Source organism: Labeo rohita, chromosome 6 (genome assembly GCF_022985175.1).
Source record: "Labeo rohita strain BAU-BD-2019 chromosome 6, IGBB_LRoh.1.0, whole genome shotgun sequence".
Classification (NCBI taxonomy): Eukaryota; Metazoa; Chordata; class Actinopteri; order Cypriniformes; family Cyprinidae; genus Labeo; species Labeo rohita.
The window spans coordinates 32952700-32970657 of NC_066874.1; the positions used below are offsets into that span (position 1 = coordinate 32952700).

General features: G+C 32.9%; 1 protein-coding gene across 10 annotated transcripts in view; it reads left to right on the forward strand.

Moving 5' to 3' along the window:
* nav1b (neuron navigator 1b) overlaps positions 1–17958 on the forward strand; it is a 108783-nt gene that overhangs the window by 30787 nt on the left and 60038 nt on the right. For 8 of the 10 annotated variants that reach the window (XM_051112804.1, XM_051112803.1, XM_051112802.1 and 5 more), the window contains exon 4: positions 13480–13582. In XM_051112804.1, the coding sequence (XP_050968761.1) occupies positions 13480–13582 (103 nt within the window). Of the gene's footprint in view, positions 1–7089; positions 8113–13479; positions 13583–17958 lie in introns of those variants that run through there. The other 2 variants (XM_051112810.1, XM_051112812.1) reach the window with 1 other exon arrangement.

A 17958-nucleotide genomic window follows, 5' to 3' on the forward strand; every position in this document is an offset into this window, starting at 1 on the left:
GACAATAGTGGGAATAGGTCTGAGATTGTTATTAGTTTCTGATATCATCACAGTACTTTTGTATGAGGGATGCTATGATTCAGATTCAGATATAAAGCAGACGCGGGTGTGATAAATTTCAACTGGTGGTCCATGTGAGGAGATTTATGTTTTTGCTGATGTGTTTCTGCTGTCTGAAGCTCTTTTCAGATTCTTGATGGACTTAGTCAGACCACATGTAGACCTCATATATTAGGGAAAAACTGTCAGCTCGTGTTGCCAGACATGAGACAGAGACAGCGCTCTACAAAGTAGTGCACAAATATTTTTGGGTAAGATTGCTTTTGGGAGATGTGTTTAGGATGTTACATGCCTTGATAATGTGTGGAAATGTTTGCATTTCTAAAACTAGCTTTTGTATCAACAATTTGTGTGTGTGTGTGTGTGTGTGTGTGTGTATATATATATATATATATATAATTTTCCACGAAAATGCAGTGGGTGCATGTTGTAGAAAATGTCTAAGTTAACATCTGATATTTTAATATATGATATATTAGAAAAATCTATTTTCTGAGAACCCTTTTTAATTTAATTTAATTTAATTTAATTTAATTTTATTTTATTTTATTTTATTTTATTTTATTTTATTTTTTTTATTTATTTTATTTTTTTAATTTTATTTTATTTTATTTTATTTTATTTTATTTTTATTTTTATTTTTTTGCAGCCAGAAAATGAAGTTTGATATATACAATTTTAATAGCTCTTTTTTACACATCAAAAATATATTTTTAATATCTTATTTTTAATAGATATTTTTAAATTTTTCTTTTACATAATTGAAATTAAATGAATACTTTCTGATTTTTATATTAACTATTTATTTATTTATTCATTCATAGATATTTTAATACTAGTTGTTCTGGTCTTATAAACCTAATTACATTTTAATAGCTCTTTCACACATCAAAAATATATTTTAATATCTCCTTTTTAATATATATTTTTAATGATTTTTAATCGTTTTTCTTAGACATAATTGAAATTAAATTGATACTTTCTGATTTTTATATTATTGTTATTTATTTATTTACTTATTGATATTTTAATACCAGTTTTTCTGGTCTTATAAACCTAATTACTTTTTAATAGCTCTTTTTTACACATTAAAATATATTTTTAATATCTTCTTTTAAATAGATATTTTTAATCATTTTTAATCATTTTTCTTAGACATGAAAGAAATTAAATTAATACTTTTTGATTTTTATATTATTTATTTATAGATATTTTAATACCGGTTGTTCTGGTCTTATAGTCCTTATTAACTTTTTTACAGCTCTTTTTCGCACATTAAAATATATATTTAATATCTTCTTTTTAATAGATCTTAATAATTGTAATCACTTTTCTTAGACATAATAGAAATTAAATTAATACTTTTTGATTTTTATATTATTATTTTTAATATTATCATCTTTAATATCTGTTTTTTCTTCAAATATTGGTAAAATTGGTAAAATCTCAATTGTTTCTCAATTGTAGATATAATAGTGGTTAATTGGATTATGGTTTAGGTCTCCTTTTTAATCTTACTTTTTTTTTTTTTTTTAGATATTTTCATATCAGTTGTTTATTTTAAAGCTAATTGTGAATAAATACATACTTTTCAGGTCTCTTTTTGCACAATAAAAATATATAAAAATATATTTTTAGTATCTTGTTGTTAAAGATATTTTAATAGATATTTTAGATACACACCACAAGGTATGTAAAGTGCACATTTAATTATATACATATTAGTATTTGTTGTACTGAATTACATTTAATTGAACTTCCTTTCACTTTTTTTTACTTTACTATAATGAAAATTAAATTTTGAGACCTTTTTGAGACCTTTATGGTAAGTGTGTGTAAATCCTGAATCTTATTACAATTTTTTTTTTTTAGAAATGTGTAACACCATGAGTTTACAGACTGTGATCACATGTTTCACATTAATTTTCAGCATGTGCACACTGAAGACAAATACTTCAATGAGTTTGGAGTGTAAGATTTATGTGTTGTCACTCAGTAATTCTTCAGAGGGGTGTGATTTTTAATGTAGGAATGATGGCATGTGAACAAACAAACAAACAGACAAGCACAGCCATATGGTGCCACATCCTCACACAAACACTGAATGAAACACGAGCTTCTCCCAGTCTGAGTAATATATCAGTGTGGTGTAATGGCAGCAGCTGACCGGCTACAGATGCCAGCAACCCATGGGATGTTCTCATGTCTGCAAACATCTGCGCTGCTGGCCAACCACAGCCTCCGGATGGGATCCAGATGTTTGGAGAACCTTTGGCTTTCTCTGGAGAGAGGGCGGTAGTCACATGAGGACGTGCGTTTCATACTTCAGGAAGAAAAAAACGCTGAGGTCTCTCACCTAATATGTGTCAGAATCCAGCGCTGTTTAGTGTAAGTGTCGGATCATAGTGATGTATTACGTGGTATATATGTCCATAGGGAAGAAAAGAACAGATCTTGGTTTTTACCTTTTCCTTTAGACAGCTGTGAGGCTGATTAGAGACTTTTGAGATCTCTTTTTAATTGATCAGCATTGTGTTTAATGGGGAGTTTTGAAAATATCTCAGTTGTTTCATTCAAACGTAATTGAGATTAAATGAAGAATTTTCAGATTTTTTCAGTTTTTTTGTTATAAATATATTTTTAATAGCTCTCGTTTTTTAGCTACTTTCATAATTATTTATTTCAGAAATAAGATTAATTTGATACTTTATAATATACAAGTTGTTTCTTCTACACATCAGTGAGTTTAATGGAGGTTTTTGAGATATCTGTAATGCTTAATTGTTTCTGTTCGACATCACTCAGTTTTAATTGTTATAATTGTTAAAGATATTTTAATATCAGATCTTTGTAGTATCTTACTTTTTTCAATATTTTTAATATTTCAGTACTTTTTCTTAGACATAATTGAGATTGAATAACCTTTTATGATTTTTTTAAATGTGTTTTTGTATTATTATTATTATATTTAAATAGTTTAGTATCAGTTGTTCTGGTCTTATAGATCTAATTACATTTTAATAGCCTATTTTTACACATGAAAATATATTTTTAATATCTCCTTTATTTTTAATAATTTTTAATCATTTGTCTTAGACATAATTAAAGTTAAGTTAATACTTTTTGATTTTTATATGATTTATTTATTTATTTTTAGATGTTTTAATACCAGTTGTTCTGATCTTATAGACCTAATTACTTTTTAATAGCTATTTGTTACACATTAAAATACATTTTAATATCTCCTTTTTAATAGATGTTTTTAATGATTTTTAAATCATTTTTCTTAGACATACTTGAAATAAAATTAATAATTTCTTATTTTTCTAGTATTGTTATATATGTATTTATTTATTTATTAAAGAAATTTTAATTCCAGTTGTTCTGGTCTTACAGTCTTATAGACCTAATTACTATTTTTAATATTTCTGTATTTTTTCTTGGACATAATTGAGATTAAATAAACTTTTCAGATTTTTTATGTCTTTTTTTATTATTTATTATTATTATTTTTAGATAGTTTAATATCAGTTGTTATGGTCTTATAGACCTAATTACATTTTATTAGCCCGTTTTTACACATTTAAATATACTTTTAATAGCTCCTTTTTAATAGATATTTTTAATCATTTTTAATGATTTTTAATCACTTTTCTTAGGCATAATTGAAATCAAATTAATACTTTCAGATTTTTCTATTAATATTATTTATTTATAAATATTTTAATACCAGCTATTCTGGTCTTATGGGTCTAATTCCTTTTTAATAGCTCTTTTTTTACACATTAAAATGTATTTTTAATATCTCCTTTTAAGTAGATATTTTTAATGATTTTAATCACGCTAAATTAATTAGATTGTAATTAAATTAATACTTTTAGATTTTTATATTATTATTATTACTATTACTATTAGTATTATTATCATTACTTTTTAATCTATTTTTTTCTTAAAATATTGTTAAAATTGGTAAAATCTCAATTGTTTCTATTAGATATAATAGTGGTTAATCCCGTTTTTCCTTTTTAATCTTGCTTTTTATATATAGATATTTTAATATCAGTTGTTTATTTTAAACCTAACTGAGAATAAATAAATACTTTTCAGGTCACTTTTTTGCACATTAAAAATATATAAAAATCTCATTTTTAAAGATATTTTTGATAGATATTTTTAATGATTTGCAATCATTTTTCTTATACAATTTAGATTAAACAAATACTTTTCAAATGATTTAAGCTTTTAAAAGATATCTTTAATATCTCAACTGTTTTGATATTAAATTGAGAGCAAATGTAGACTTTAATCTGCTTCATAAAACAGATCAACAGTGTCTCAAACTGTGCTTAGATTTGCCAAGAAAAGTCGGCAAATTAAACATCAGAAATCAAACATTTGATCTTGATCTAGTTGAGCTGTTTCGTATTAACCTAAAACTTAAATCAAGGACTGTTTAATCTCTTTGTGAAAACAGTTCAGTTCACGGGAAGTATGTTCTTCTTTTAATGATGTCAATGGCAAAATCCCCCACAGAACGACACGGCCACTCGTGACGAGTTCAGACAAAAGACCTCATTCTTCTCAGCCCTCTCACCCTCGTCAGTAACATCAGAATTACCCCAGATGCCCCGGGACCAGCATGTGTTTGGCCAAGTGTTCGGACCCCCTGCAGGAGCGCGCCGAGCTTTTGATTGAGTCATTGTACCAAACTGGTCAGTTGCATCAGGCTGGTTATGGACGATTCGTTTAAGTCACTGCCAGGCTCCCATCAGGCTAACAAGGCTGGTTTGTGAAGCAATAAAGCCAAACAGAAAGTGGATTTGTGGCATGCTGTTACCTTATTTACGGCGGAGATGTGCTCTGTGGAGAGACTCGGCGTCTTAATGCGTGTTGTGATGTAGGTAGCAGCGTTGCTATGGTGACGCTTCTCCAGCGAAGCATTGCGGAGAACTCCATAGAGAGATGTGTATGGAATATCAGGAGCGATGATGCTAGGGACCATCTAAAAACAACACAGCGGGTTTATGGAGTGTGGACGGAGGTGTGACCAAAAACATCTGGACTCGATTGATTTATTACAGAAAATGTATTCTCACACTGAAAAACAATCCTGTTCTTAATGTATTGGTTTGTTTGTTATACTCAGGTCTAGACATATTTGAAACGAGTTTAATTTACTTGAGAAGCTAAATCTATAATCATTAGATATGCATGTTTTCAGAGAATACTCTGATGATGAAAAATGCATGTGCTTGTTAGGTATGTTTCGAAGCATGGCAGCTGGTTTGAGCTGGTTTAAGCTGATCACGAGCTGGTTATGACCATCTTAAACCAGCTCAAACTAGCTGCCATGCTTCAAAACATACCTAACAAGCACATGCATTTTTTATCATCAGGGTATTCTCTGAAAACATGCATATCTAATGATTATAGATTTAGCTTCTCGTTCCGTTGGTGTGTTTGAGGATACACTTTAAGGATAAACCCATCTAAATGTATTTTGTTTTATAATTTCTGACTGTCATTTTACAGATTTTCAGATTAAAGCAAAACTTGACCTTGACATTTGGTTTGAGGGGTTGCACAGGTAAAGTTTGTTGACAGATATATCTGAAACATTTATTGTTAATCAATATCTTGTTTTTTTTCAGGAAAACATCCTTAAAACAAGTATTATGTATTATTATTTACATAATATTATATAAAATAGTATTTAAAATTATTCAGAGAATTTATTCTCATTGCGTGTTCTATTGCCAGATTTTTAAAATTGAAATTAAATGAATACTTTTAGATGTTTATAATAATTTATTATTATTAATATTATTATTATCTTTAATATCTTTTTTTTTTTATAAATATTGGTAAAATGTATTTTAAATATTAAATATTGGTAAAATCTATTAGATAAAATAGTGGTAAATTGCATTTTGTTTTAGGTCCCTCATGTTTTTCCTTTTTTTTATCTTGTCTTTTTTAAAATATATTTTAACATCAGTTGTTTCTGATTCAGTTGTTTTCTGAAATAAATACTTTTTTACACACTAAAATATATAAAAAATATATTTTAATATATCCTTTTTTAGATATTTGTAATAAATATTTGTAATAATTTGTAATCATTTTTCTTAGACGTTTAGACATTCAGATTTATTTAACATATTTAAGTTTTAAAAAGATCTTTAATATCTCAGTTGTTTTGACCATATCTTGTTTTTGTTTTTCAGTAAAACATTCTTAAAACAAATATTATGTATCATGTACATAATATTATATAAAATAGTATAGAGAGTGTGTGTGTGTGTATTTTTATATATATATACGTGTGTGTGTGTGTGTATATATATATATATATATATATATATATATATATATATCATTGCTTATTCTGTTGCCAGATTTTTTTCTTATTTTAACAAAAAAAAAATAATAATAATTTTTGTCCGCCATTTTTTATCTTATTATACTATAAAAATATATTATTTATTTATTATAAACGCTGCAGTTATTATTATTATTTTATTTTTTTGTGTATGTTATGTTGGATAATTGGTAGAACTGAATAACCAATATATTTTTAATGTTTAAAAAAATTATATTGCATTATTGTACTATAGTGCTAAAAACAATGTTCATTGCATTTGCAATAATAGTTTGCAAACAGATGCATGTGGTTGATAAATGTGAAAACATGTTAGACATATATGTTTATCTTGGTCCATTTTGTTATGTCTTTGCCAATTTTGTGTTAGATTATTTGCATAGATAGATAGATAGATTGATAGATAATGTATGCCATTTGTGTACTGGTAAATTGTCCCATGCATACGCAATGCATTTGTCCTCAAGGCAGATTGTGAATACATAACTGTGATATTAATGAGTATTCAGCATTGGATCCTGGAAGGGGGAGGGGTGAAACAATGGGGCTGGAGAAATAGTGTATGTGAAAATACACACTACTATGCACTGGATTCAGTTTACATTCTAGTGTTGCAATTTGTCATCTCCCCCTATCAGCTCACACTTTCTGCTGAGGCAGAGAGACGCACCGGAAAATGCAACCGAGGGCGAGAGAGAGAGAGAGAAAGGGGGGAGGGACTGTTGTTGCGTGCAGCACTGCTGTCATTTGGCTGCTGCACGGCTCAGTGGCAAGACGGTCCGCTGAAGGGAGGAGAGAAAACGAGGGAGTGAGAGAAAGAGGAGAGAGAAAAGGAGAACCAGGGCGGCAGCTGCTGCAGCCTGACAGAAAGGAACGGGAAAAATAAAGGGCACACGGAATTAGCATTCGAGAAAGAGCTGCACGTTCGTCCTCTCCTCCATGCTCTCGCTCTTCTCTCATCCGGCCCTAAATGCTCTCCGGTAGAGGAAGACGCTTGGGGGTCGAATAAAAGGCAGGCAGAGCAAGGGAAGGTGCAGGCATGGCTGCCAAGAGGGGCAAATCCGGCGTGCCACAAAGCGTGGCACGGAGCGAGCTGAAGGTGTACCGCGTGGGCAGCACGGAGGGACGCATCCCGGTGCCGTCCAACCTTCGCAAACAGAGGTCCCTGACCAACCTGGCCGTGCTGACGGATGCTGAGAAGAAGATGCAACTCTACGAGCCCAAGTGGTGCGACGACATGAGCAAAGCTGCTTCGGGACACCTGAAGATGGGCAAACCCAAACCGGCGGGCGGCGGAGGGGCGGGTGGTTCCCAACTCTCTCGCAACCTGTCCAAATCGGACCACTCCCTCTTCCAGGGCAAACCCAAGACGTTCACCCCGCTCGCGGCACCTGGCGCCTTGGGGAAAGGCCAAAGTCGGATCCCTCGAGGCCCTTACGCGGAAGTAAAACCCTTGAGCAAAACATCCGATGATTGCAAATCCGACGACGATATCCTGTCCAGCAAAGCCAAAGCGAGTGGGAAGAAACCGGCGGCTGGGAGCTCCGGAGACCCGGAGGCAAAAGGTCAAGGTGAGGAAGGTGGTGATAAACCTTTCCTCAAGGTGGACCCAGAACTGGTGGTCACCGTTCTCGGTGACCTGGAGCAGTTGCTCTTCAGTCAGATGCTCGGTGAGTACGGTTTTTCCGCTTTCACGCCCACTTACTACCAGCTGCCGTTGGCGGCAAGGCACGGATCGACTGGAAAATATCCAACCGAGTACATGCTGTCGTGAATCTAAAGGTGGTCTTGGACAGCTGGACAATGCAGGGCTTTGTTCTGGGTAGCATTTGCCTTGTGCATCAGTTGTGGGCTAGATAGATTGTTCCCTGGCATATATCCAATGATTGAATGACAAAATGCTCGGGGGCGACGCTCGGCACACTGATCTGCTTTTCGACGCCTGTCTGGTGCCGTGTGCTGGTGTTGCCGCTCTGCTCTCAGTTCTCATCTGTAATGAGGTAATGGCTGCTATCAGGGACGCGGGTGGTACGAGAAAAGGAAGAGGCTGTGGAATACAAAAAGGGGGCATAATGCATTCAGTTTGTAGCTTGTCGTCAATCTCTTTTGACTGCTGCTTGATCTGTAGACGCTGAACAAAAGCATGCATGATCACCTGTCACACTGGAGATCTGTTTTTATGCACATTGTATGCAACATGAGGATTGCATGAGGTGCACTGCTTACGTCCATGGCATTAATCATGCCATAAGTTTGTTGCATTTGAAACAAATATCCTATTTTGTTTGTGCCATCTTGTAAACACAGCATGCCCTGCATTTGTGCATCAGCCCTTAAATGAATGACCTCTATTTCAACCGTGTCCAGACCTCGTATGTTTAAACAACCAATTTGGGCCTTGCAATTGTTTGCGTGGGATCCTAGATCCTTCCTCTCTTTGCATTGCAATGCACTGTAGAATTTGTGATGAGATTAAAGGCTAATGAGAGTAAACGAATGACCTGGATTAAACTGCTTATCAAAATGCTCTCCGTAGCTCTTGCTTAAAGGAGAAGTTCACTTTTAGAACGAAAATGTACAGAGACTTTACTCACCCCCTTGTTATCCAAGATGTTCATGTCTTTCTTTCTATAGTCATACAGAAATTGTTGTTTGAGGAAAATATGGACATATAGTGCCCGCGAGTTTAAATGCATCTTCAAACGATCCCAAATGCGGTTGTAAACGATCCCAGCCGAGGAAGAAGGGTCTTATCTAGCGAAACGATCGGTTATTTTAATAAAAAATAATACACTTTATATACTTTTTAATGTCTAACGCCCGTCTTGTCTTACTCTGCCTCTATATCGCTGTTTTACCTTTTTTGTTAAGGGTGTTTGATCTTCTTTGCATGTTCACTTTGTAAAGACTGGGTCGGTACTTCTGCAGCGATGTAGGATGATTTTGAAATAATTTTTGAAAATGAGGGAGAAAATATGATTGGAGTTTTTCCACATACCCTAACCCTGAGGCAGAATACACACAGTTCAGGCAGAGAAAGACGAGGCGAGCGTTTGAGATTAAAAAGTATTTAAATTGTATTTTTTAAAATGAACTGATTGTTTCGCTAGATAAGACCCTTCTTCCTCAGCTGGGATTGTTTACAACCGCATCTGGGATCGTTTGAAGCTGCATTTAAACTGCATTTTGGAAGTTCAAACTCAGGGCACCATATCAGTCCATTATATGGAGAAAAATGCTGAAATGTTTTCCTCAAAAAACACGATGTCTTTACGACTGAAGAAAGAAAGACATGAACATCTTGGATGACAAGGGGCTGAGTAAATCATCTGTTTTTTCTCTGGAAGTGAACTTCTCCTTTAACAAAAGGCTCTTTGGAATATTTCTAGCAGTACTGCATTCCCATTAGCTTTTAGAATTCCAAATTCTAATTCATTATTTTTTTTTTTAGAATTTATTTAAATTTTATTTAGTTTGGTTTAGTGTATAATTTGGGTCTAAATTATAGTAGAATCCGACTGAAATCCTGCATGCATTCTTTTAGGATTTTTAGCATGCTTTTATATACATAATTACAACCAACACTACAGTGGTTGCGGAGCCTTTCTCCTCTAAATTTAGAAGAAAAAACAAAGTGCTACAAGGCAGCTTTTTCATGCAGGATCTTTTAATCACAAGGTCTCTGTATATCTCTATATCAAAGTACGTTCTTTTTTTTATAATCATAATTACGCATAGTTTATGCTCATTTGTTCTGCATAATAAACCGATGCATAATAGACTTCCTTATGAGTTGTTCTTTTGGACCGCATGTGTCACATAACATCTGCATACCACTTTTGGTCACAAGACTGAATTAGTGTTCAGAATGGAGCATTGCTTTCCTCTGTGCATTCACAGTTACTTTTGCACTGCACAGCTGGACAAGGGTCTAAACCTCTAGGGAGACGGAAATGCTTATGGAAATATGTATGAGGGACAATAGTGTGAGTTGAGGGACAGTTAAACTTTAGGAAATAAAGGGCTAGGGCCAAATTTGGCCTCTTTGTGCCAGTCTGGAAATAAACCTAAAGATGTAAAGGAAGTTATGAGGAAGATATGAGCTTATGGAAGTCATTGGCTACTGTCAACTGTTCGGTTGAGAATGAGTAAATGATGACAGAATTTTCATTTTTGGTTAAACTATCCCTTTACAAAAATAACTTCAAACTTCAGCACTGCATAAGATACTAAGTTTGGTTTCCAGAGTTTATCTGTAATTTAATCTTACTGCACTGTTTTTTTTCCACTTGTTTTTCAGTATAAACAGGTTAAAAACGTGGAAATACGGTTATATTCAAGATTCAGTCTTTGAAAACAAGTCTTAATATCTTATGCAGCACTGATTCAAGTAAACACACTAGCAGTTAAAAGTTTTTGAACAGTAAGATTTTAATGTTATAAAGAAGTCTCGTTTGTTCACCGAGCTTGCATTTATTTGATCTAAAAAACAGCAAAAACTGTACAATTTTGAAATATTTTTACTATTTAAAATAACTTTTCTGTTTGAATATATGTTAAAATGTAATTTATTTGTGTAATTTCAAAACTGAATTTTTAGCATCATTATTTCAGCCACATGATTCTTCAGAAATCATTCTAATATTCTGATTTGCTGCTCAAAAATAATTTATTATTATTATTTTATTTTGAAAACAGCTGGGTAGAATTTTTTCAGATTTTTGGAAAAACAGCATTTATCTGACATATAAATCTTTTGTAACATTATAAATGTCTTTATTATTACTTTTCATTAATTTAAAGCATCCTTGCCAAATAAAAACTTGACCCAAGCTGACTCCAACCTTTTCAATGGTATAGTGCATTATAAAAACAAATGCTTTTTATTTTAGATAAATGCTGATTTTTAAATCTTTCTATTCATCAACCTTGAAAAGATGTTTTGTAAATTGATAATAATAATAAAAAAAATGTTGAACAGCAAATCGGCATATTAGAATAATTTCTAAAGGATCATGTGACACTGAAGACTGAAGTAATGGTGCTGAAAATGTAGCTTTGATCACAGGATATAAATTAAATTTTAAAATGTATTCAAGTGGAAAAAAATATTTTAAATAGTAAAAATATTTCAAAATTTTACTGCTGTATTTTGGATCAAATAAATGCAGACTTTGTGAGCAGAAGAGACTGAAATCTTATTTATCATCCAAATATTTGGAAAAATATGTATGTGTTATATATTGACAAACCTATTGGTAGAATTTATCAGAATTTAATTTACCTTCAAATTTACTATTGTAATTGGTTATGTGAATCTATGTCTATGTTATACATAATATTAAAATGCATTAACTTGCAGCAGTTCTCACATCTGCAGCAGTGATGCACCTTGTGACCCACAAAATCTACACATGAAGCTGTGGTCCAGTTTGCCCTTGCACATCAAAGCATATGGGGAAAAAGAGCATATATTAAATTTTAATCTCCCATGCAGTTGACAGGAGAGCTAGAGATTGCATTGGAGCACTGCACACTACTATGCTTATTTCAGTGGAGGTAGCAATGCATGATGTTAGGAAGTTTCTAAACATAAGGGGAGTTTTGTGCTTGCTTATTATTTGACCGTTACGGTAGAAAGTGACATTTTATGCACAGATGCAATGGTTTCGTACATATTTGGCCATGAAAACTAATGAAATACTGTCATCTTGTCACCTGATTTGCAAATTCCACCGTGCAAGTCTGATGTGATGTAATTAGCTAGAGCATGTGTTAAATCTCTCATGGGAATGTAGTTGATTGACATGAGTTATCTGCTGTCCAGTAATGCTTGTAAACCACCTCTCTCTCGCTGTCCGTAAAGCAGTCCAGTCGTTAATAATGTCAGACCAGGCGTCGTGCCTAACTGCACCATGGGATTGATTGGGCATGCTGTTGACATGCTGACCGTTCGCCCACGCAGGTTTTCAAGAGATTGTGTGGCAGTGAACGGAAAGCATTCGTTTATTTGGACGAAAGACGACCTTCATCCTTTGTTCTCATTTTGAATGTAGGCGATGTGATATGAGGCTGTCTGGTTCTCGTAATCTCATTTTTGGCGTTCGTCTCGTTTTGCTGCCTTCAAGGTTAATGTCGAAGACTGTTAGCTTTCAGCAGAGCCAGGTGATTGATCAAGTCGAGCTGTTTTTAACATCTGCTTCACCTTTGTGACGTCAACGAAAGGCTGTTGACTATTTAAAAACAAAGAAACTCTTTGAAATGTCAACTTCATGTTTCAAAAGGAAGTACAAACTGGTCAGACTCTTTCATGGGGCTTAATGGGAACCTGAATGGAAACTTTTGGCATTAGCATATTTGACTAATGGAAGAAATATTGGTGTGGAAACTTACAACATGTGTTGAAAGATGCTAATTGTGTGCAGATTAAAATATATTAATACACTACTGTTCAAAAAATTTGAGGTCCGTAACATTTTTAAAATTGCTTTTGTCTTTTATGCTCACCAAAGCTGTATTTATTTGCTCAAAAATATAGAAAAAATATGTAAAATTCAGAAATATTATTATGATTTACAATAAATGATTTTTATTTGAATATGTGTTAAAATGTAATTTATTCCTGTGAATCAAAGCTGAATTTTCAGCATCATTACTTCAATGTTCAGTGTCACACGGTCCTTCAGAAATCATTCTAATGTGCTGATTTGCTGCTCAAGGATGTTGAAAGCAGTTGTGCCGCCCAACATTTTTGTGGAAACATTCATGCATTTTATTTTTCAGGATTCTTTGATGAATAGAAAGTTTAAAAAAAGCATTTATTTAAATCTTTTTTTAATCTTTTTTAACATTATAAATGTCTTTACTGTCACTTTTGATCAATTTAATGCATCCTTTGCTAATTAAAAAAAATAAATTACTGATCCCAAACTTGCAACTGTAAAATAATTGGTATAAAAAGACATGAAGTGAGAGTAACTATTTTTTGCATACTTACTGTACATTGCATTTTGATTGATTGTTCGTTATGTGTGCAGATCCCGAGTCTCAAAGGAAACGGACGGTTCAGAATGTTCTGGATCTCAGACAGAATCTGGAGGAAACCATGTCCAGTCTTCGAGGGACTCAGCTCAGCCAGAGGTGAGTGAGAACCAGCACATGTTTATGGCATGAAAAATCAGAGCCAAACTAATTTACGAGGATGCAAACTGCTGCTTTTCAATGAATCGTAAATCTGTGAGAAAGCACCACAGCGTTCTTTGGAAACGATCTCCATGCACATTTGTGTCACAAAAGAGCATGAATATAAACAAGGCTTTATATTATACACAAACCATTACTTTTTCCACAACCATTCAGCCGCCCACGTCTTTTGGGAGAGTTGCCACTTCAGTCGTTCAAACACCTGGCTGCCACATTCACAAATACACAATGAGACACTTTCCATCAATGAATAACAGCAAACGCACACAAGTCAGCTGGAGTCCAGACTTTGTACAGTCAGATACACCGCAATACACAACTGGACTTTTATATTTTGAATGGTGCTTGTCCATGTAAAACTTGCTGTCACATTGCTAAGGTGTTTTGCGAGGTCACCAGGTTACTAGGATGTTCTGAGTGTTTTTTAGAATGTTTCTGTGCGGTTGCTAGAGCTGCACGATTAATCGTTAAAAGATCACAATCTCGATTCAAACGCCCACACAATCTCATTTCTAAATGACAATGAGTCCCAGTGTCTATTAAACCTTTGGAAAAGTCTTACCATAGCATCTAAATCTGTATTCGCACTGCCACTGACATAGAGAGCAGACAGTTACCTTGTGTAGTTGTTTTCAACTACAGTATTATTTCTGTCTTATAGTCATTCATATTATCATAGAAATATAGGGATTAAAGCTCATAGTTCAGATATAAACATTGATGGTCATTCATTCAAGAGATTTGTTCAAAAACGCTGATTCATCCAGTAATGAAACAAGTGAAGTATTTATGAATGAGTCATTGAATCATTCATTCAAACCACTTTTTCATAATTTTAATATTAAAATGGGGGTATTAAATGTATTATTTTAAATACATATATATTAAAATGTTTAATCATTCATGCAAATTAATTAAACACTTTTAAATAGACTGCAGCAGTTCATATTTTGTCACACATTATTTTATCAGAATCAGAATCGTAGGAGAATTGTAATCTCTATTTGATTACAGTTATCTCAGTCGTGCCGCTCCATTGGTTGCTTAACTTAAACTGATAATTTTTCATTGTACAGTATGAAAACTGTACCTTAACTCTATATCTCATTTTGTGTGTGTGTGTATATATATATATATATATATGAAGAGTTCAGATGCAAAAGCCTCTAAATCCATTTGACGTCTTTCTTTGAAAAATGCATTTTTATCAGGCTCCGATGTATAGGTTTCTTACTAAGTACCATTATTCCTGATTAGGCTAAGCCTGGGATGTTAGCGAGTTTGAAGTAAAAGTATTTGATGGACGTATTATATGTGTCGAGAGCTTTCACTCAATATCATTATCTCATTTTAGACCGAGATGGCTTTTAGGGGGGTTTGCATCTGAACTCTTCATATATATATATATATATATATATATATGTATTTTAGATGTCGACCAATGTGTGTGTGTGTATATATATATATATATATATATATATAGTAGATGTTGACCGATACGTGTGTATTTTTCAGGGCCAATGCCGATATCATTACAGATCGATAACAGATATTTTTGACTGAAATGTGTCGTGCCACTCCATTGGTGTAAAAAAAACAAACAAAAAAAAAACATTTGTGTCAAAATTAAGAATAACAAGTTCTCTGACAAAAACTTTATTTAAATGATTTTATTAATTTATTTAATTTATTAATTGTATTAAGTTATTTAAATGATTTGACAAATCGGTTTTTAAAATGACAGATACCGATAAGGGGTCATCGGATGCAAAGTTCACTTTTACATGTTGTTTGAACATTAATGTGTGTTGGCAGTGTATGTACACATCTACCCTATAAAGATACAAATCCATGCAGTGGTTTTTAATTAATCTGTAAAAATAATATCCCCTTTTTCAAATCGAGCCATTCTCAGATGCCTGTTGTTGTTGCGTCACACCCACAGAGGCCACTCCCACAATAGTTGATTGACATAAGCGTTTTACCTCAGATCAGCTGTAACAGTCCGACCTCTTTGTTTTGATGCTGGAGCAGGGATGAAAGTTAGACAAGAATATCTCTGACAGAGCGATTGAGGTGTTGTGTTGCTGGATGTAATAATGAACATAGTGGTCGTCATTTACTCCTGACATCTGAGCCGCTGAAGATGCAGTGGATTATGTTTGTTTGTGAAGGGAATGCGCCTCCCGATCTACATATATCCGTCTATGTTCACGCAAATCATTCATGATCCAGCTTCACTTACAGCAGAAGTGAGTATAAGGTTTTTTTATGAATCTCTGCAGTCACCTTTCCTAATAACATGCTAGTTAGCAGCTAAATGCAGCTAAAGTAAACAGGTTCGTCACTCCACAGAGAGGAAAGAGGGGCGGGGCGTGCAGAGCTTATTTGCATTTAAAGGAACAATCCATCAGAATGGGTTGATTTTTTGCAGAGCTGATTTTGACAAGGTAAAAAGGGTGTTGTTTTACACTACCATTGAGAATTTTTAACCAAAGTATATTATAGACTTTTCATTAAGACCCTGAGGAATAATATCAACTTGTGGAAAATGGGCATCTGATGACCCCCTTAATAACGGTGCCGATAATCGGACACGCCGACATTTGGTTGCCCCCTAATATCATTTATAGTGAGAGTGAGAGAGAAAGTGGGAGAGAGAGATTTTCATTGTAATATAATATTTTGTAATATGTAATACGTATAATTATAAAAAATTAAATATATTTTTTTAAATATAAACTCTAAATTAACTGTATGTCTTATTACATATAACTGTATATCAACTGTATAGGTAATTCTATATATATTTTATATTTATATAAAAAATGGTATATTTTTATACGCACACATACAGTATAATGTACAGTGACTTAATGTAAAACTTTCATTTTTCATTTTGTAGATAGATATATAGATTTTTTTTTAGTTTAGTTTTTTTTTTTTTTTTTTTGCAAAAATATTTATTTTATCTCAAAATAACACATCTGCAGTTTGATTGAGATTAACTGGAATGCACAATGAAGAAACATGATTTTTAAAAATGGTGAAAATCTGTTTTTGCAAATAAACTCTTCATATATTGTATATAGCTGTATATACGTAACATTTCAGTATTTATATATGTATGCATGTACATATACATATAAATGAAAATGCTTGAAAAGTTACAGAATAAGCTAGATGCTATGCTACATCCTGATGAACGATTTCTCCTTCCCCAAAGGTTGTGCTACGCTAGATGTGCTTAGCCTAGCAATTATGCTAACTTTGATCTCAGTACCTTCCTGAGTTTTGCCCCTAGAGATCTCAGCCTGTCCTTCCTCCAAACATCAAACCTTTCCCTGCAGGCTAACTATTCACTACCCTTACTAAGTTTCTAAGCTGAAGACTTTTGTAGTGGATATAAGCACGCTTACTAAACTTTCCTCCATTTTAAAAGCAGCCGTTCTATAAAACCGATGAGCTTCCACAGACTTGATGGCGCAGGCGTTAAAATGATTCATACTAGATTAACCGCACTCAACCCACAGATTCACAGCCGCACTAATGTATGTGTGTGTAATGAGCTTTTCTGTAACGCAATACTTGTTTTAGCCTTCAAGACATGAGGATGCATGAGCCAATACGACTCAAAATAGAGGTGCGCTGTTCAATTAACATTATACACCTGCTGCCCTACACAATATCTGGACTTTGTCAAAATGTGCACTTGAATTGGAAAATCTGATTAATTACTGAACCATATGGACGCTTTTAAGTTTTCATGTGCTGTTTTTGTTTAGGAAAACTGTTTGTGATGTGTCACGCTTTCACAAACAAGCCTTTTATCAATTTGGCATGTTTTGTTAATGATGTGTGACGAGTATTCAATCAGAACCCGCAACAACACAGTGTTTTTTTTAGTATCATTGCCATACTATAATAGTTTTTATTAATATTTTATATTTGTTTTTATTTTTAGATTTTCTGTTTTATTTAAATGTACTTAGTTTTACTAATTTTGTTGTGTGCTTTTGTCAGTTTTATTATTATTTTATTTTTTGTCATTCTTCTTTTACTACTGCCACAACTTCTTATAGTTAGTTATTTTAGTACATCAAGTTAAACTAAACAAAAATGAGAAATGTTGCCTTGAAAAGCAGTTGAAATAAAATAAGTTTAATGTTTTTTTTATGTTATTTCATTTCAGTTATTCACTTATTTCAGTTTTTTTATTTTACAGTACAATAGAATTATTAAAATAATATATTTCTCATTAAAATATTGTTATTTTAATAATTATAATTAGAATAAAAATTATCATCAATATA